The 20,734-nt window shown below is 47.8% G+C and overlaps 1 protein-coding gene across 3 annotated transcripts in view; it reads left to right on the top strand.

The window, feature by feature from the left end:
- Positions 1 to 7,676: 7,676 nt before the first annotated feature.
- The window catches only part of EVL (Enah/Vasp-like), a 146,042-nt gene continuing 132,984 nt past the window's right edge, over positions 7,677 to 20,734 (top strand). The window contains exon 1 of one of the 3 annotated variants that reach the window (XM_040557561.1): positions 7,677 to 7,952. In XM_040557561.1, the coding sequence (XP_040413495.1) occupies positions 7,948 to 7,952 (5 nt within the window). In that variant the 5' untranslated portion in view covers positions 7,677 to 7,947. Of the gene's footprint in view, positions 7,953 to 8,587; positions 8,659 to 20,734 lie in introns of those variants that run through there. The other 2 variants (XM_040557563.1, XM_040557557.1) reach the window with 2 other exon arrangements.

Raw genomic sequence — 20,734 nt, 5'->3', positions numbered from 1 at the left:
GGAGTGCCTTCTTTTTTTTTTTTTTTTTCTTCTTTAAAAATAAGAGGAGGAAAATAATGAAAATAGGAAAGAAAAAAAAAGTGGTTTATTCCTGAACTGACTTCATATATTTCAATCTCAGCAGCAGCCAGGACTCTTGTACCTGCATTCCTCCACCTGGTGCTGTTTCTGCAGCAGTTGTCTTTTCCTGCCTTTCCATGTAGTGGAAAGGCAGGAAAACTCCTCTCAAGTCTGTGGCTGGAGATACGGCTGGACTTCTCATCCTTCCATACCTCTGATTTTGGCTGCAGCAGGTGTAGTGTTGCTCAAAGAAGAGACTCATCTCTTGTCTCACTGATACTGCAGTCACCTGTCAAGCATTCTCCTAGTCCCTTTCAGCCTTCTTTGATTTCAGTTCCTGTGTGTTGCTTCTCTTCCTCTCACTTCTGGCGTTGCTCTGCTGAGACTTCGGCTTGCAGGAGCTCATCCAGCTTTGCCATTGCCTGCACATTTTGCTGTCTGTGACTGCTTACAAAACCAGTGGCGGTGACTAACTCTCTAATCATGTGGGGGCTGAATTCCTGGTTTCCTACAGTATCCTTATCTATGCTGCTGCTTTGACTCCAGCCCATCAACATCAGTGTCTTTATATCTGCTTTTAGCCCCGTCCACCCTGCCCTCCTTCCTTGCTTCTCCTGGGGCATCCAGACGATCAGTATTATCTCGTCATTTCTTGACTGCTCTCTGTTTATCTGTGCGCATCCCCGTAACGTATATCACAAGCTTAGACTATAAAATATTTTTTGGCTAGGATTTTTTTTTCAGGACAAATAAGAGTGCTACACTTGTCAAAAATGATGAGCATGTATATTCAGATATCATTTCTGAGTGTGCAGGTTTTCAAAGTGATTGGCTACTGGAGCCGATACCATCTATTCCCCCCGGTCTTAAATTATTCAGAAAGCAATACAAATGCTTTCAAAAGATTTTCCTCCCCCTTGTATGTGCTTATAAAACAAACATAGAATCAATCTGTTTTTTAGGATCATCACCCATTTTCAAGTAGTGTTTTTTCATGATTTTGTTTACCTCTCCTGCCTGTTTCATATATTTACTCCTAAAGGACCCATTTATATTATAGCAAAACTACAGCCCCATTCATCTTAATTATGTTTTATTTGAATTACTACCTGCAAATTGATTATTATGTATATATTAGTGATAGGGCTGAGTTTTGACAGGTTGTTAAAACCTAATAGGCATTAAAAATTTGCAGCAGGTGAGCTCTGTAAAAATCAGCCACCGTATTTAAAAATAAATGAATATAAAAGGAAAAATAATATTTTGATGCAAGTGAATTTATATTAAAAAATCAAATGATAAAAATTCTCTTAGGAAGAAAACTATTGTAGAATGGATTTTTTTGCTATTCTAATTAATACAAGGTCATATTTCTTATGTGAAAAGCTTGGATGAAATTTGTTCTTCACAAAATTAATTTCAGAAAATACTATTTCCCCTTAAAATGATTAATTTATTAATGTGATGAGTTTGTTAGGGGAAGACCCTTTTTTGCAAAGGTTTGTAGTTCTCATTTCTTCATGTTCTGTTCTGAGAAGCAGGAGGTCTTTCTGCTGTGTTTTCTCCTACATCCCTGGGACTGTTGACAAATCACTCGACTGCATCCTCAAAAATTCTACAGATGGCAGGGAAAATGTCACTTTAATTACTAGTGAAAAGAACAGACTTAGGAGAAACCTAAATAGAAATCTTTTCCTTCCATTACTGGCCTGGATTCATAGCCGTGCTGGAGCAGTCTCGTTACTTCCATGCTGCTCTTGCGCTGCAGCGGGCTGCCCTGCAGACAAGATGCCCCAGGCCAGATCGCTGCATAGCCCAAAAGATGGGAGATAAGGAACCGGTTCCTGAGGTAAGGACAGAATTGAACCAAGGTCTGTCTGCTTCTGGATGAATGTGGCTGGCTGCGGGATGAGTGAGTACATTAGCGGTTCATGTTCTTATTGAGACAGATTTATGTTTCTCCTTAGTCAGGCAGTTCTGCTGCAATTTCATTTTTTCTAATGGAACAACTTTGGCCCCTGAATTCATTAGACAAACCTAGAATGTGATCGTTTACACTGAGGTATTGAGGGCAGCTTTCCGAAAGCTCCAACCTAGCACTAAATTTGGTGGACCTGTTCTCATTTGCATCAGTGGTGGCTCGCTTATGAAAGCCACTTGGGGGACCTTTGTCAATCAAGGCTGCTTCTCAGCACTGGGGGTTCTCCTTGCTTTCCTGCCACAGGTGGAAGTGTAAGCAGGAATCTCCTCTTGACAGAGCACCGTGACACTGTTGGTGTCACTGCGTCTGTAGGCACTTCCTTTGGACTTTGTATTTTGTCTGTGTGCTTACTGAAGTTTGATATCTCCATGAAAAGTGGTTCCTCCCCACCAGTTCCGCAGTCCTACTTTAGCACAGGTTTGTTTTACCACCTTTTGGCTCTCCACAAGCTACATTAAATTAATTTTGACATATATCCATAGTGAAATTCTGCACCTTAAAGTCTCTCTCTTGAGCTCTAGTCCAAGGTGCTGAGGTTATAACCACGAGAATGGCTGCCTGTTTTCTGGGTGTCTGTGCAAGCGAGTGCGATTTTAGCAGAAGTTTCTAAGAGATGAACATTTGTAAAATCTGACCTGTGGAATTACCTAGAATAAACATTTAGCCAGAGGGAGGAAAATTCAGCTGCTCTGTGAAGTCTGGTTATCAGCACTACATGTGCTAAGTTTGCTCTGGATTCCAGACTGCAGGGTAAAGAAATCTCCTTCAGGCTGTTCAGTCACCATGGCTAGAAAGCAAAAATTAACAGGCTGGATCAGTTTTGCAGCCACATTAGATTATTGTAATTTGTCACTGCCTCACGTTGCCCTTGCACTGCTGAGACACGTTAAAGAGGGAACTGTCTGCTTGAGGCAGCCCGAAGAGAACACTTTTCTCTGCAAAATCAATCGCCTTGGCTGTTCATTCTGGATTCAGTTTCTCATTAAGATAAATGTCAACATTTTAGGGCTCCTTCCTTCCTGCCCAGCTTCTCCTTTTCAGCAACTTCCATTGACATCATAATTCCGAATTTATGACATCAGTGTGTAACCACAGGGGAGGGGGCTGTGCCAGAGGTTCAAGTGTTTTGGCCTCATTACAGCACCTAAAAAGAGCAGAAACTGAGCTCTGAGAGTCTCTGTCTAGGGTTTGAACAGTTGGAGAGCAAGCTGACAGGAGGCTCAGTTTAAGTGAAAAGCCCTCTGGCATTTCCCGTATGCGCAGCTCCTGTTCGGCAGAAAATCTGGCCACACACAGTTCAGCAGCCTGTAGAGTCCTGATCGTTGCTGGCTTCACGAGCACAGCATCGCCTCCGTGCTGAGATCTTTTGGACTGGATTGGGGTGAGAACACCGCTGCTTTTGTTACCCCTCAATGAGAAGCCTGGCCTCTACCTAAAAAGTTCAAGCCCAAACACTCTTAACTTTCCAAGAGTGGGGCCAACGGGATTTTAATAATGATAGAACAACAGAATGAAACAGCTGCTTGCCAGGCTCAGGATTGCTGCTTCTGCAAGAGATGCAGCTTGTCCTCTGAGGGCACTACGTTGTCCCCTGGCGTGGAAGATGCCATATCAAAACACAAGCTTTGCAAATGCTGTAAAGGGGCTACGCCGTAAGCCCCAGATAGGACCAGAGGTCGTATTTCTTCAGTGTAGATGAAGTTAGTTGTTAGAAGCAAAACTGGAACTGTCAGCGTTGTTTACATTTCCCATTCCTGCCCTTCTGCCCTCGCCCTGGAATGAAAACATCTCTGGAAGCGTGGAGGTTGGACCCCTGTTCTCTCAGAGTACCGCAGGACGGTGCGTGGTCTTTGGAAACACCCGTAATGGTTTGGCCTTTACACCCTGGGTGCCTGTGTGCACGTGGGTTACTGGTATCTGTGCTTTCAGCTCTGTGTAAAAGCTCCAAGGGAAGCTGACTGGTGGCCTTGAGCAGATAACACCAGAGCAGATCCCCAGGGTCTCCATGCATAGCTGAGCTCCTTCCAGCTTCCTGGAAGGCTGCAGCTTCCTGCACGAGCCTTTTTTGTGACTGTAAACCGTGCTCTCCTGAGGCTTAACTGGAAAAATAACAGTGCTGGCGGGCTCCTCCCTTTCCGAGAGCATGTAATGGCCTGAGGACCATCCCGCACTGAGGTCTCGAGAGTGTCTTCGGACCCACCCTCATCTCCCACCTTCACTGGAGGAAATATAATACAAACAAAAATTGAAGTACACCATCAGTGTATTTGTTCTTGCCTGCTCTCTGCCTTTTCTTATGCTACCTCCCCCTCGTCTTCTTCCCCTTCTTTGTTCTTTCCTCTCTTCATTTCTGCCCTTTTCACCTAGTTTTCTCTCCTTTTCTTGTTCAAAAAATCCTAAACTTCTGTGTTTCCCTCATTTTCCTTTAGTCTTTATTCTCTTGTTCCCTTTAGTTCCTGCCAGACCTTTCTGCCATTTCGTCTCATTGTTCCAGTCTCTTTTCATCCTTTCTCCTCCTTTCACAAGCCTGGATGAAGTCTTGCTGAAGAAATGCCATTGTCCAGGACTCTCCTGTTGCTGCCCTGCTGCAGCTTCTTTGATGCATCGCGGCCTCTGTCTGCTCTTTCAGCAGCCAGCTCTGCACCAGGGCAGCCTTTGGGGGCTGAATTTGGTAATTACACTCCCTCTGCCCCAGCAAGGCAGCCCAACCGGATCCCAGCTTTGGCAAAGTCACCAGTCACCTTGCCATCTATATAGAAATTTTTTAGAGTTAAATTCACGTGGGTGTTTCTGGACATTGTGTGTCTTCCTTGCACTGATCTAGGATTTTAGTTGGTCTATTGAATTCCTCTGAAAGGTGACTTCCACGAGGCTAGAAAGAAAGAAAACTGATTTGGAAACTTGTTTTCTCTGAAAAGAGCTATTTTTTGTGGCCAAGCAGGCAGGAAAGCCTGAGGCTTTGAAGGGAAAGCTCCGAGGCAGACAAATTCATCGGGAAAGAAAGTCACCACAAGGCCCTGGCTGCGCTGGCAGGTGGTTGGCTCACAGAAAAACAGCTCGGTGACCTTGAGCTCCTGATATGAAGATATTTACAGAGAATATTGCCCCGGGCTGTGTGACTGTTCAAGGAAGGTCTCCTCCTCCTCCTCCTCCCCCCCTAAGGTGAAGCCTTTGAAGCACCAACCAGCAGCCCCCTGGGCAGTTGTTGCAGCAGGGCCCGAGGGGGCAGATCCACCAGGGTTGGCCCTGCAGGAGGTTTCTGCCAGGAAAGACGAGTCCTGAAGGGCCGCACATTTCCTTGTGCAGCTCTTGGGCTGTGCGGGAGGCTGTGCTACAGGGAGAGCTGTGGGGGGGGAGCAGGGAAGGCAGCGACACCACTGGGATGTAGGTACGCCTCAATGGGCCAGGTGCACCCTGAGCGAAGAGGAGGTGAATCAGCCAGTCTGCAGGCTGAGGTTACCTACGTTTTCATGTGGATGAACAGACCTACGTCTCTTAGAACACATAGATCTGTCCAGGCAAAACTCAGTTTAATCATTTCTTTCAGACAACAAAGTGATCCGGTGGACAGGTCAAACACCAGCCCCAGGAATGCTGGTGCAAAAGCCACGTGGATTCTGATAAAACAGAGATTTCTAGCACTGCTCTCCTATTTCTGTGCTGTCAGGAGCCAGCGAGATTGATATATGTAACAGTGCACATGATTTCCTCTCCTTTTCTCTCTTTCTTCCTAATATGAGAATTAATAAAATGACCGCTGTCATTGACCAGTAACCTCTGCATTTCTGCACCAGTCCTCAAACCACTCCTCGGGCAATCAAGGCTCCCAGCCCTTTCGGAGGGCAGACACTGCACACGTTTATAGCCCCTGAGGTGCTGCAACTTGCCCACAGCTCTTCCCAGGCGGCAGTGCAGGCACACAGCCCCAAGGGGTGCAAACCAAGCCTTTCCCCAGCCAGTTGCTTGCAGTCCCTGCTGCGCGTGGCTGGATGTGTCAGGGGCATGTGTTGTTCGAGGTGTCGTCTATTTGTGAAGTGAGCGAGTCCCTCTGCAACGTCAGGTGCCCCTCACGCTGTGAAGTGGACGTGCCCGGATAAAAGTCTTTGTGGGAGATGCTTGTGCCTACTCCAGTTTTGTATCTCAGCCATGGCATGGTTTACATATGTGTCTTTGCCTGTTTGATTTGTGACCGTTATAAACCTAGCTTAAGGAAATTACATTAAAAAAATAATAATTATGAATATGCCCACATATGGATTTACTCTTTAATGATGATTTAAGTTCTAGTGCAATTACCATGCAACTTTCTAGTTTAATAAGCATCCCCCTTGCCTTATGCTGTCCCCCATATGTTCCATGAGCTGGTCAGTGACCCACGCTCTAAAGGATTAGTCAGATGATAGAAATAAGAAATTAGCCTTTATTTTTGCTCATTAGTTCCTCATAAGCTTGCTACCTTTAGCAACCCCATCACAAATTATATGGAAGAGTTTCTACAAGCCGCTGTCAGACAGTGGAGGCTGCATATCAGATCAGTGGTCTGACATGATTTTTAATGTATACAAGCTACTTATATTGTTCCTGTTAGGAAATTTAGGATAATTGCTTGTAAGAAGTGACTGTTAGCTTTGGTTTCAACCAAATGAGGAGACTCCTTAGTAATAAGGGGAGCTCCTCTTGGAGAGCCCTTCTCTGTCAGAAGTGAGCATATGCTGACTGATGGGGTACTCGGGAACAGGACGGCACAGACCCTGTGTGGGACAGGGAAGGCACAGGCTGGGGTCTGTGCTAATGAGGCACAGAAGGAGGGAGCGGTTCCCTGCCCTGACTCTGTCCCTAATTAGTTTTTGAACATTTTAAGGACCACTGAAAGTAGCAGTTACAGATACGCATTAGCTACCAAGAAACAAGCAAGGCCCTGAATAAAAGGCACAGATATTACTCCTGCTGCATTTTCTGTTGCTGTCGTCTGTTGTCGTTGTCACTGTAGTGCATTTTCATTTAGGACTGGAGCTGCAGCAGGTGGGTCTCAGGGAGTGATCAAAGCAGCGTTAATTGGGACATGGACACGCTGAGGGGTGGCAGGGATCACCTCAGCTCCAAACACAATGCACACACCTGTGGTACCTGCCTGGCTCTGAGACTACATGGCTGTTGGATTTGCTGGCTGGTTGTTTCAATGCCCAGTTTGGGTGACACAGAACTGGGGGAGACCTGTGGGCGCTGCAACCACAGATTTCCAGCGTGAAGGGCCTTCGCCCTCCGGGGAAGTGCCAGAGAAGTTACGGGGACCTATGTATGGAACACCTGAGAAACGATGGAGCATTTGCTCAGGGCAGGTCCCTGAGGAAACCCAAACGGTGCCACATCCAACACCGCCTCTTCCAGGTGGGCGGGAAGGGGCAAAGAGATGCGGGGAGGGTCGGGGGGGCCCAAACCCCGGTGTTCCCTCAGAGAAACCGTTCCCATTTGGGGGCGGTGGGCACCCAGGGGTGGGGCTGGGGAGGGTGGGAGCACCCCGGCGTGTGTCGGGCCGCTGGGGGGCGACAAGAAGGAGCCGGGGGGGGACACGGGGGGACACCAGGCCGGGCCCACCGCGGAGGCTGCGCGGGGCGGGGCGGCCCCACCGCGCGTGGGTGCGGAGCGGGGCTGGAGGCGGCGGCGCCGCTTTGTCCTGCCCACACGCACACCCCCCGCGCCCCCCCGCACTCACACCCACACACCCACACCCCCACACCCGCTCACACACACGCAGCGCAGCCGGCGGGGAGCCGGCAACATGGCCGGGCCGGCGGAGGGGCCGCCCGCCGCCGCCGCGCTGCCCGGGTAAGGGGCGAGTGGGGCGGCCCCCCCACCCCAGAACCCGGACGCTCCCCCCCGTTACGGCCCCCGCCGCCTCCGGGAAGATGAGGTGAGTGTGTGTGCGGGGACGCGCGGGTCCTCCCGTGTCGGTGTCACGCCGTGTGTGTGTGAGGGGGGGGTAAGATGGATGGTGCGGGTGGGTGGCGACATCGGTGGCGCGGTTTTGGTTGTCGCTGCCTCGAGCCGCCCGGCGGGTACAAAGGCTGTAAGCAGGCGGCGGGGAGCCGGGGGGGGGCTCCCGGCTTCGGGCTGCAGCTCCCCGGGGGGACCGAGCCGCCGGCACAGCCCCCGGGGGCGAGGCTTGTGGCGAGCCCCACTTTCTGCTCCCCCATCTGGGCAGGCAGCCTCCCAGCCCGCAGGTTTCCCTCTCCCCAGGCCGGCTTGTCCCTAACAGAAAAGGGAAAGGATCTCCTCCGGGAGGGCGAGTGCCCGGTGGAAGGAAGGCGTTGCTTGTTTTGGTTCGACCTCCCCCAAACCTCGCTCTTTCCTCCTCAATTCAGGAGTTGACTCGAGCTGTCAGTATCTCGGAGCAACGCAGCCTCTGATTCAGCTAACGCCGGTGGTTCTTTCCACTGAGTTATTATCTTTAGAAAGGTAAAACCACTTCGGGAAACGTTAAAAATGGAAGTAACAGCCGCCTTTCTGCGGTGCATAATCCCCGAATTGCAAGGTTTGCGTTGCTCCTGGAAGTCCGGCTGAATGCGTTTACGGCTGCATTTACTCCCAACGCTACCACGTGTGCCACAGGCTTGGAGGTGCAATTATATGTGTGTCTGTCTTACCGTCAGTTTCCTTCACTTGCTTTAAATGTTGTCATTGGGGAGGGCTGAAAAGCACACAGGTGTGCAGTGCCATGCGACCGGTGTCCTGCACCTCTGCGGTCAGCACACAAAAAGCACATCGCCCTCTGTCTCACCTGGTCTGCTCGTGGGGCTGCTCAGGGACCACCAAACGCAGCACGTGGCAGCCAAGTTTCCCCTCGCTCCCTCCCCTCCGTCAGCGGAGCTGCTCCCCAGGACTCGGACTCTTTGCCCTGTAGGTGACTGGTAAGCACACCTCGTGCCCCAGGTGGGCACCACGGGGCTGGCTGGAAGCTGGCACGGTTGTGAGGCTGCTCCGTGCGAGCACACGCAGTTGGTGGGTGTGCTTTTTGGTGGGAGAGGTAGCAGGAAGGAGGGAGACCCAAAGACAGACTGCGAATTGGAGTGCCATAATAAACCCCATCAGAGGAGGTGTGAGCCACAGGGCGTTCTGGAAAGAAAAAGCAGCTTGCCCCCGGGAAGGGCTTTGCGGTTTCCCTGTTTCCTCATGTCTGATGGTGGTGGATGGACAGACAGACAGACAGAAGGGGTGCTCCTCTAGGCTGGGCCCCTCGTGCTGGGCTGTGCCCGTTTGGGCAGGGGGCAGTGCCTGAAGTTGGGCCACGTGCGCTGTGGATGCTTCTTGGCGTAGCTGCTCCTCTGTGTCTCGCCCATGTGATGCTTGCAGTCTGCAAGTGTGTCACCCGTAAAGCAGTCCTGTCTCGCCAATACTGTACCTCAATGTACATGCTTGCTCCGTCTTTCTAAATGAGTTTCTGCTTTTAAAGGTTTCTGTTTCTGATTTTTTCCTTGCTCGTATAGCCTTTACTCTATGGGTACTACTTACCAGTAAATATATGCCTGCAAATCACCTAAAACCCTTTTCAGTGACAATTCCTGTTTAATAAATCTAGGCTATATAATTCCAAAGGGCCCTGGCAGGCTATGAAATCATTTAATAAAAACCTTAAAACACTTGTTTAGCCACGTGTGTTTTATTTATATTGCTTTTTGTGGTGAATAAATTGCAGTGCCGTTCTTTGCACAATTGCTATGTGGCAGTTATATGATGTTTGCCATTTTAAAGTAAAAATTTCCATTTATATTTTGATAATTTCTTTGTCTTCACTTCAAAGGCATAAAATGCGTGTGTAGTGGGTGTACCACAGGCCTTAGTACTAAAAGATTATAATAGACGTTTTATCTCAAAAGTGGTTTATGATTCCTGGGTGGAAAATGCTGAAGTGCAGAGGTGTTACGACTTCTTAGTATATAAAAATATTGCTGTAGTACAATAAATATTGAGGTTATTCTACAGCAGATACTCACTTATTCTTGCAGGTAACAGAATTGTCTCATATTTGGGATGAGAAAATGTATCTGAATATTACTGTAGATAAAATAAGATTTGTACGTTCTAAAGTAACGTGTAACCTTGCATTTGTTAGTCAGAAATGTAGTTTATAAGGATCTGTGTTTCAGTGGTCTCTCATTAAAAGTAAAAAACAGCTATAGCATATCGTGTGCATGCTTGAAAAAAAAATCTTCACAGTGTCTCTCTTAGCCATGCTGATAAGTTGGCTATATGTGCTACAGTCCTAAATTCATAGCATAAACTTGGTTTAGTAGCAAGAACCATAGATGTTTCTTTCTTTTTAAACCTTTTGTTTTGGACATAAACAAGCGAAGTCTTTACATTTGATCCAATCAACACAAAGTGTAGAGCATTTCATTTTCTTCCAAGTTTTCTGCTCACGAAGCAGTTCATGAGGTAATTCAAGAGGTTTGCCAAAGCTTTTGATTTGCTTGGGGGCTAACGGGAGCTATAGGTATGCATTGTTAGTTACTAAGGTTTCTTTGTCTTCTTTACTCCTTTTTTTCTGTTTCTCTCCATAACAAATGAGAGAGAATGTGTTGTTTCCATTTATAATGTCTCTGGAATTGGGGTTGCTGCCCTTGTTGGACTAGTGGCCCGTGTAGCCCAGCGTGCTGTCCCCTGTAGGAAACTCGTAGCATCCCCTGAGATGGATAACAAACTCAAGTCGTCTATAAAGTCCCATTTAGCCCTGTCGCTGGTAATTGATTTCTGAGCTGGAGCAGTATGTTTGCAACTTAGTTTGTTTAATTCTGTCAGACTCGGAACTTGAGAAACCCCGTCCTGTCCTTTTCTGACTGCAGCTCTTTGCCTTGGCTTGGAGGCGTGCCGTGGCCGAGCTGTCACACCGCCTTGCCTTGCGTGGAGGTTGGTGGCCGTTCAAGCCAAACCCGTGCCGTGCAGTTCCACCCGTGTCATCCATGAGAAAACACCCAGCCCCTTGGCTGTCGTCGTTTCATCAGCAAGATCTCAAGTGTGGATGCGATGCTGCAGGCAGAAAGTTGCTTTTGTGGCTCTGCTTAGGTCTTTGGAGGGGTGCTTTGGCTCTGGCTGCGGACAGCCCCTTTGTCAGCAGATGCTGTACCTCTGCTGAGGGTGCAGCACGGTGGCTGTGCCCGTGCAGACACAGTGGCCGTGGTCCTTCTGCAGCCAGGCAATGCTAGCTGGCCTTCAACATGCCCTTGGTGTAAGGAAACGCGAGCAGGCAGGCCAGTTATATCACTTTTATTCTCATTGTTACTCCGTGTGGTTAAAAAATAAACTTACTTTCCCGTCTCTAAAATGAGGCACAAACTCTGGACATCTTTTTGTTCATTCCCTCTTTTTGGAAATCTTTTGTCTTCTGTTCCTGTAATGATACAGCCGAGGCTGAGCATAATTTTTAAAGTGAGGGCGCGCATGTCGGTAACTTAGTGTCGTGCTTGTGTGTGGCGTTTCACTCCTGTGCTGTTCTGGATCTCTCAGGCTCCATTAAGTAACAGACATCCTAATGCAGAACAGCTCTGTTGGAAGTGTGTCATGGTTAAAGGTGTCTGCGTGTTCCTTCTTTGTACCGAGCCAGGTGCTTGCATTTGACAGTACAACACTTGTCTCTTTGTGAATATTTACGTTTTCTGTAAAGAAGCATCAAAACCTTTCCCAAAGTGCAAATACAGTTTAGGCTCAAATAGTTCCCTGAGACTTGCAGGCTAGCAATTTTGTGGTTTCTTTTTTTTTCTTTTTCTTGCTATCCATCACAGTGCACTGTGCGAGATGAGCAATATCAAACCTCTTTAGAAAAGATTTCTAAAGCTGCCGCCAAAGTGAAATGAATCCTGACTAATGCTTAGTCCTAATAATTACAGAATTAAAAGAAATTGAATGAGCTATAGATTTTCTGTATCTAAAAAGTTCAGTGTAGATACTTTTGTTTGCTGAATCTGCATCTGAATCTTAGGGTTATCTCTTCTGCTTTCTATTTACATTAAAAAATAAATACAACTAGATCATTCCTGTATTGTCCTTCATTGCAGTGGAAACTGCTCTGGTGTACGTTGGTGGTGTGCCTCCAAGAGGACGGGGAGTTTCAGGATGTGTGTTCTGCGCTTTTCATGGTCATTTCAGAACGCTTGGGATCCATCATCCTTTCCCCCTTTTCTTTTCCTCAGCCCTGTGTCTGGTTTCAGTTTCTCAGGAGTGCCGAGCAGAGGGGAGGCAGCTGTGCCACGCTGCTCTGTCTCACCCCTTCCATCTCCCTTGGGCAGGCTTCATCCGCAGCTCCCCAAGACTTCCACCTCCGTCTGCTTTTTGATCTGACGCGTTATAACGAGGGGAAGTGACCAAAAGATGCGCTCGAGTGTTTGGGCAGCGAGGCTGCCCTCCCTGCAGCCGCAGCACGAGGAGGAGAGGCCAGACCTCTGCCCGAGGTCCCTGGGGAGCCGTGGCAGCACCCAGCAGTGCGTGGGCTGGCCTACCTTGCTCCTGGCAAAGTGTACGTGCAGGCTGTTTGCCGGCACCTGGGAGATGTTTCCAGCTGTAGGAGGCGGTGTCACGTGCTGGTTCACCCGGCACACCGAGGGTAACCGCTGGTTCTCCTGGGGACGGCTCCGTGCCCATGGGTGTGTGTGCACATCCCTCCGTGGTGCTCAAAGTGTGTCTCAGGCTGGGCTGTGACTGTGTGAAAACAAAAATCCATCAAATTTATTATTTTTTTCCCATCTTTTCGTTTCTGGAATATTTACCACCACACAACTTTCCTTCCAATGAGACTGTTTCTGTGTTGAAGTAAACATGAAGAATGATATTGACAGTCTTTCTAAAATGATCCTTGGCTTAAAGGTTATAAAGGCATTAAAAAGATCTATTTTTTAATCAGAGAAGACAGACGGGGCAAGTCCTTACCAAAAATCAGAGCCTGGAAACCTCCTTCACATTTCTGTTTGCCAGAAGTGCCATTCTGCAGCATCACAGCAACTAAGGAAGCATTACACTTCGCTGGGTGTTTCACAATTGTTGAGTGGGAGAGACATGTGGGGGCCAGAAAGTTTGGATTTGCCTTCCTGAGGGAAGCCTGAAGGCCTGATGTTTGTCTCAAGTTCAGGGTTAACTTATGCGTTTCTTTTGTGCTCTGGTTTCTCTCACCCCAGCTGTGCCAGTTTGGCCATTTGCAGTTTGGTAGGGTGAACGGGATCATTACGTCCTTGTCTGCAAAGACAGAAGGTAATTCCCACCTTCCACACACGAAGAGCATACATGTATAGGGTAGGAAGCAAGGGTCCCCTGGCGCCACCAGAAACGTTCATGGAACCATTTATCCAGGGAATGCTATTACTGCGACTTAGCATTTGGTATTTACGAAGATGATGGTCCTGCCATTCCTCTTACCCACCACAAACTCTTCTGCCCGGGCTCCCCAGTGCTTGCGTTACAAACCGTGAGCCCAGCCAGCAGTGCGGATGAGCGTTTTTAAGGACTGACCATGCGCCCAGTGCAATCAAGGACTTCACGGCAGGAGGTTGTTCCTCAGTTATCCATGCTGTTGACCAGGAAGTCAACACCCCTCCTTATATCGCTGAACCTCCCTCCCCACCTGAATTTCCTGGGGGTTTTGATGCCATCGCCCACCAGCCAGCACAAGGCTTGACCAGGTTGCCCAGAGAGGTGGTGGAGGCTCCTTCTCTGGAGATATTCAAACCCCGCCTGGATGCCATCCTGCGTATGTGCTCTAGGTGACCGTGCTGGGCAGCGGGGTTGGGCTAGGTGATCTCCAGAGGTTCCTTCCAACCTCAGCCATGCTGATTCTGTGACCCATTTCTCTGGAAGGCCCTCGCTTTTTGGGTGCAGGTCTCGGGTAGGTGAGCAATTCATTCCTCAGGCAGTAGGTGTCATTCCTGCAGCTTGAGATCTCGGTATTCTCTCCTCCTTCAGCTCACGTAGGTGCTGAGAGGGACAGACGTGATTTGCTGAAAAAATCTATGAATAAAAAGCTGTGTAGAACAGCTCAGCTTCGTGTAGTACTGCGAATTGTAGCGTGCCGTGGGATCCCATGGATGCCCTAGCAGGGAGGCCGTGGTGGCTTGGGCCTGGCTGTCGCGGCCTGGGCCTTGTCACTGCGGTGAGCTCCTTGGTGCAGGTGTGCTGTGCTTCTTCAGCTGCTCCGCGGCTGCTGAATCTCTTAACCTTTGTGGCTTCAGTTCTTTATCTGCTGCAGGATGGCAGTACTTACCTGAGGGGGAATGAAGAAGGTTAAGTAGCTAGGTCTCAGTCTAGCACGGGATTTAAGGATGTGCTTAAGCTTGGTTCTATTGAAGTTTTTGCTTTGCTAGAATAGTGACTCTGTTCGGAAAGCATTTCCGAGGACGAAGAGCGTAATATGTATACCTATCACTAAGCATTACAGTAAGGTTCCTTGTGTTCTCCATGTTGCTGTCTGTTCCTTCCTCCCCTTTGCATTTTCCCCCTTTTCCCATCATTCGCTGCTGCTGCTCCCCAGTCAGAATGAGCATTGCTTCCTTCCTGTGCCTCCGCTCTTTATCCCTCGTTAGTAAGCCACTCCCTCAGTAACGAGGGGATCTAGAAAATACACTGAAATGGCATTAGCAAGAAGTAGGTCCGCGGTCACCATAATCCCTTTAATTGCATGCTGTATCCTTTTCTCCCCCTAGCCGTGCGCAGACCGGGCTGTTGGCTGCAGGGACGTATGTGTGTGTCTGCATGCGCTTCCCCACGCGCAGCAGCGAGAAGAGCTAAACGCAGCCAGGACTGTTGAATGCTTGTGATAAAAGGCTAGCTTAAACAAGTAAATACAAGTGAAAAAGCTGGAACTGGAAATAAGCCTGTTACATGTGTGTTGGATGAGCAGGGATATGACTTCAGCGCTGAATAGACCAGCATTACTCAACTTGTGGTTTGTGGTCCAAATGACATCAAAAGAGTTCTAAAAATGCCTGCAAAATCCTTTAAAATAGAAAACAAGGAAGTTAAAATCACCCACATATGTACATATTTTCCTGCAGTTCGTCCGTATGTATTTCTGCCCGTTAGCTCTTTACTGTTGTCATTACCCAGTTAAAATGTTTTTAATACTAAAATCATTATTTTATTAAATGACTCTGTTGTGTCTGTCACTCTCATTCCCACCTGCCAAACAGTGCTAGGATTTGAGATAATCTGTGAATTCCTTTTTGAAAAGGATTTGTGATTTCAAGTGAGAGAAATACTGGGCTAGCATATTTTTGACATAATGAGGTAACTTTAATATTCCGACTTTATCATGAATTAGTGTTGAGTGCTGCAATACATTTGCATGCTAATCTTTCTAAAATACATCGTCTAGGTAAATCTTAGTCAATTTTTGATCCCACAGCTGTTACATTAAGAAGTAAGGGTTTGAGTCATCCCGATGTAGCAGCCTTGCTGTTCTCAGGCACTTAATTTCTTTGACTAATCAGATCAATGAAAGAGAAAGAATGAGTTCATATATTTATTTTACCCGTATGCTTAATAAAATGTCTTTTAACTGTCCCTGTTTGTTGTTTGGCTTGTCTGGTGTTAGGGACCATCTGTCAATAAATGCAGCGCAGAGTTAGGTCCTTCCCTTTAGCTTCAGCACGCCCGGCGTTTGCAGTTAGAGGAGCGAACTGCAGCGCTGCCTCGTCAGCTCCTGCCGCCGTGATCCGTAACTCGCAGCGCAGTGTTGTGCCTCCACCAGCAGCAGCCCGGTGTTAGGATGGATCCTCCCCACCTAGAGCGGCGGCGGTGGAAGAATAGGATCTTGCCATTTTCAGCATGAAGGGTTTTCTATTTACAGCATAACTGGAGGGAATTAGCGAAGCACAGCGTGCAATTCAGTGGGTCTGGTTGACTGTATCTGTCTGGGGACAAAAGGCTGTCGAGCGAACTGCGTTGCACTTTTTTATCAAGTGCAGCTGGAAACGTGAGTTTCTGTCGAAGAGGAGGCACGGGGCTGTGGCAGGGCAGCCTCCTGCCCTATGGGCCCTGCCCACAGCCAGGCAGATTCACAGCCGGGTGGAGGCAGCGGCCTCAATTCAGCAATGCGTGCGATGAGCAGGGCAGCCAGAGGAAGGAGCTTCCCGAAGCCTGACCTGCTGGCTCTTGGCTTGGCGTCTATTTGTTTTAACTGGCGCTGAGCTCTCAGACACCATTTACAGCACGTGAACCACCTGCAAGCACTACCAGATTGCTGCTGTGATCCCTGCGTGCAGCCCGGGGCTGTGCCTGGCTTCTCCTGCAAGCAGCCCCGTCCCGTCCCGTCCCGGGGGCTGCCCCGGCCCCTCTCACCCCGCAGGCAGGGGGACAGCAGCTGGAGCTGCAGCATCGAGGTCCTGGTCTTGAGAAGACTTGCACGCATTCCTGACCTTATTACTGGCAGCAGCATCCTTGATGTTTGCGAACCGACTGACCGTTGTGAGAAGACCACTGACCGTGATAAATCTAAGTACGTGCACGCAAATTGACAGGACTGGGGGCTGGTGGAGAGGTGAAGGCTGGCTTCTGCAGCTGAAGGCAAAGCCAGTCGGGGGAAATTTTGTGGCTTTTAGAAAGGGAACCAGAAGCTATCCTATTCCTGTCCTGTGTCTGGAAGTCCTGGCATCTAATACATACAAATATGAACATAAGCATCTCTTCTTTTTTTTTTAAAAAAAAAAAAAAAAAAAGAGGATGGGAAGCACCTCAGGGTGGAAAGAGGGAAGAGCAGAGGAGGCCAGCAGGTGGTACGTGGAGTGGGTTTAATGAGAAGCAGCAGCGAGGCCTGGGCTGGTGGAGCCCTCGTGGTGAGGCTTTTGGGGGTTCAAGAGCAAAAATAGAGGTGAGGAGTGAGTGGAAAGACGGTGAGAGCTACTTCAGTGGTGCAGCCTGCATTTAGGGTAACTGAGGAGCGTGTGTGCATGCAGTGAGGGGTCCCTGTTGTGTTGGCCCTGGGGAGCACTCCCTTGCTTTGTCATCTACACGATGTTGCCCAAGGATGAGCAGCAAGGGCCTCCTTGTACCCTCTGTCCTTACTTGCTAAACAAAAACAGTGCCAGAACTGCGTGACTGCAACCCTCTGCAATCTCAAAAAACCTGAGCCAGCGCGCTATTTTAAAATTTCATGGCATTAAATATGAGAGTGCTGCAGAAATAGCAAAGGGGAAAACAAGCCGGGCAGCAAACTAGGGAAGACGGAAACAAGTTTTAAAAAGCAATAAATGCACATGAGGGCATGTCTCAGGCTTGTTTGGGGGTGTGCAGGGTGAATGCCATTCCTGCATCGCACATTTATGTGTCACTGCTGTCCTGAGCGTGGCTGGAGCTCCGGTGTCAGTACTAAAGTGGGTCCAGCTTAGCCAGTGCTCCCAGTCTCAAAGAAGAGCTGTGTTATTTTCAGCTGGACCTGTCCCCGGGTCAGGTCTGCCGTGGAGCTGCATAAATGTTTGTCAGCATCTCGTGAGCAGTGCTGGGGGAGTGGAGGGAAGGCAACGGTGGAGGTGGGAGCTTGTCCAGGCAGCCCCAGCCGAAATGCTTCTGCGTCCACCCTCCTCTCAGTGCTGACTTCATACTCACAGGAGCTTAAATTTAAGTCACTGCATGGTCAGAGCAGCCGTGCTTGCTAAGGATTTCCATGGCAAAGGGCTAAAACAATAGCGCTTCTTCCTTACTCAGGAGCGCTTTCTGTAGCCTCCTCTTCTTGACACCGGTCTGCAGCCTCTGATCTCACCACTGTGCACCTAGTTGCACGCTGCTGCCAGCTGTCACCTGCTATTGCCATCAGGGTCTGTTCATCATTCTTTTGCTTTGGAGTTTTGGACACTTTTTGTGACCCCTGAGGGTGATAATCCTGACTGGACACTGCAAAACAAAGGGTGCAGCTGAAGGTTTCCTGAGCAACCGTTTTAGAGGTATGCTTGGGTATTAGAGGCTGTGGTTAAGCCTGATCTTGCTAAAGTCTTAGTCTTCTCTTTGAATGCAGTAGGTTTATAACCTAATACCAATTTCCATCTCTGATTCCCCAACACACGTGTCACTGTGATAGTCCTGAACTGAGGTTCAGCTTCACAGATGGTACCTGCATCACAGAGAGCAATAGATGCCGAGTGCCCTAGATATGACGGAGTGCATTTGTGTACACGTCCCTGTACACGGAGAAATCTTTCATGGTAAAAAGCAGAGTCACGTAACAGGAACACGAAGGGAGTTTGGTGGAAGACTTGGGTGACTTCGTAAGTGTTGGAGCAGGGTAATCAGAATAAGACCTTATAATGGTGAATTAATATGACAAGTGACTTTAACACATCTGCCTAAATAAGTTGGCTTTTGTAATTTTTTGTTATTTTATTAAAAACAACATGGGAAACACACCCAATATTTTAGTGACCTGGTGTTTAAAAGATAACCACATCAAATGCCGTGGCTTCCTTGGGGGTTGTCTCAGGTTCCTTCAGGACATGCGCTGCTAATGGCCCGTTAACATCTATTCAGCTACTGCAAATGCAGGAGGATTGAGGGGTGAAGACTTGCAGGGTCTGACTCTCACTTTCCAGACTCTGCACTACAGGTGGGAGTTAGCAAAGGTGGGAAGGCAGGGAAAACCATCACGGAGAGCGACCATGCAGTAGTCCTTCCAGCACATCCTCAGCGGCTACATAACCTCAGGTACCCCTTTCCTGGGGAACGAGTTTGACATCTCAGAACTGTAGGTTGTGGGGGGAGCTTCCCAGTATCTCCTATATTCTCTGTTGTCTCTTTCTATTGTAAAGTTCTCCGCAGACAGACATGAAGGAAAATTAATCCAAATCACCTAAAATGTGAATGTAAAGTAAATTAGGTAAACTACATTAAACCATTGTATATATTCTCTGATTCAGCGTTTGCATGACCTTAATTTGATTAAGTTTAGTTCACATCAAAGTAAATTATACTAAATATGAAATAGGGTTGATTTAATTAATAACGAGTGTGTCTGCAGGGATCTAATGTGGTTTGATTCATTCAGGAATGTTAATTCACATTACCATTCTAGAGTTTTCTCATGTAAATAAACCCTACAGGACAGTTTATTAGTTATGGCTAAACTGGTGGAATTGCGGGTTGATTCTCCATGGCTCTAGAAGGACCTTCCCACCACACTCCCTATGTGGGACTTCACGATCGTTTGTTTGTGGGGTGTCTTGTTAATGTGTTAATCAATCCAAAGAAAATCCAACAGTATTCCGTTGGGTTATCCAACCTCTGACCTGTTATGTGGCTGCATGGTGCTCCACGGGGTAAAGGCAGGGTGTGATTGTATGATCGGGGTGAAGAGGGGGGAGACTCGTTTTGTCTGCTGCCTCAGGTCAGCCCTTTGTGCACGAGTCTGCCTGCTGTGGGCAGAATTCATGTGCTGCAATTTCACTCCCAGTTGTGTTACATCGCATGTGGACCAGAAGTCATGAGTCCTGCTGGCATTGCTCAAAACCAGATATCACCGAGTTTGATTTGCTCAGCATTTAGCTACAACTATCATGTATTACTTTACTCTGGCTCGTACTCTTTTCCTCTCGCTTCTTTTCTTCTTTGTGCCTATGTGGTACTATGGCATGTATTTACTGAATAGCCATCACCTACGTAGCTTGTGCTTTCAGTATACTTAGGCTCTACTGACCCACTTTCTTAATGCTTTCATTCCTTTTCCATCCATGGCTTTAAAGTTCTGTGATTATATTTTTTTGCAGAATGATTATTGCAGGAATGTACATGCTGTAATTGCAAAGATAGGATAACTGGAATGGCTGAGACCTGCAAGTTTCTGTGTAGGGTGTTTTTAAGGACTTGCTTTGTTTTCAGAAGTTTTTGGCTTCATCCAAACGACTTCTGATTTCTCAGTGCTGTGCTCCAAGTGTAAAAGAAGTAGCAGAACTGAAGCAACAGATTATTGTCAACGGTTTGCCAAACTAAACTACTGAAGTGGCTTCAGGAGAAAAATGCTTTTTAAATGTGATTTAGATGTAGCTAAGTTGATCTAATTCCATAGCTTTTATTATTATTATTATTATTATTATTTTATTTTTATCTGAAGATGAGTAAACTAATATTTGAAAAATAGAGAAATGACCCCAAACCAGGCCTGAACAATAACACGAACCCTAATTTTGATGGCAGAGTCTCTGGCCTATGGGGGGCTGGAAGGAATACAATATTGTGCTTCAAAATTCCCTTGAAGTCTCTCCCCAGTGTACGGGGCAATGCTGGCTGTCCCTGTTAGCCTCTTCACACCTTCTAGTTTCAACTTGGTCAGGGAACGACTCCAAAATAGTGGCCAAAGGGATGCTGTTAGTCTCTCAAAACTTCCCGTGATTATTTGGTTCGTTCTGTCTGGAAACCAGGCTTTGAAACCACTGAATTATGCCCATCTCATCCTGTTTGAATATCAGCACATCCAGACACATAAACAATGTGCTTCTTCATGAGGCGATGAAAATCAATGAGGCTTTGAAAAGACATGCTCTTTAAAGTCAGGGCCTTATTTGGGAAGTTGCAAGAAGCTTGGCTGTCACAAGAGAATATTTTGGCTCCGTGACAGTTTCCTTTATACGGTTCTCCAGCGAGGAATCTCCTGTGTTTGTGCAGTGATAACTTGCAAGTGTTGCATGCCTTTTTTTTCCCCAGGAATATTTGCTGGAGGAGAACCCAATGTGGTGG

This window comes from Cygnus olor, chromosome 5 (assembly GCF_009769625.2).
Source record: "Cygnus olor isolate bCygOlo1 chromosome 5, bCygOlo1.pri.v2, whole genome shotgun sequence".
Lineage (NCBI taxonomy): Eukaryota > Metazoa > Chordata > Aves > Anseriformes > Anatidae > Cygnus > Cygnus olor.
The sequence above is the reverse complement of the archived record's forward strand: the minus strand, read 5'-3'. Positions and strand labels throughout refer to the sequence as shown.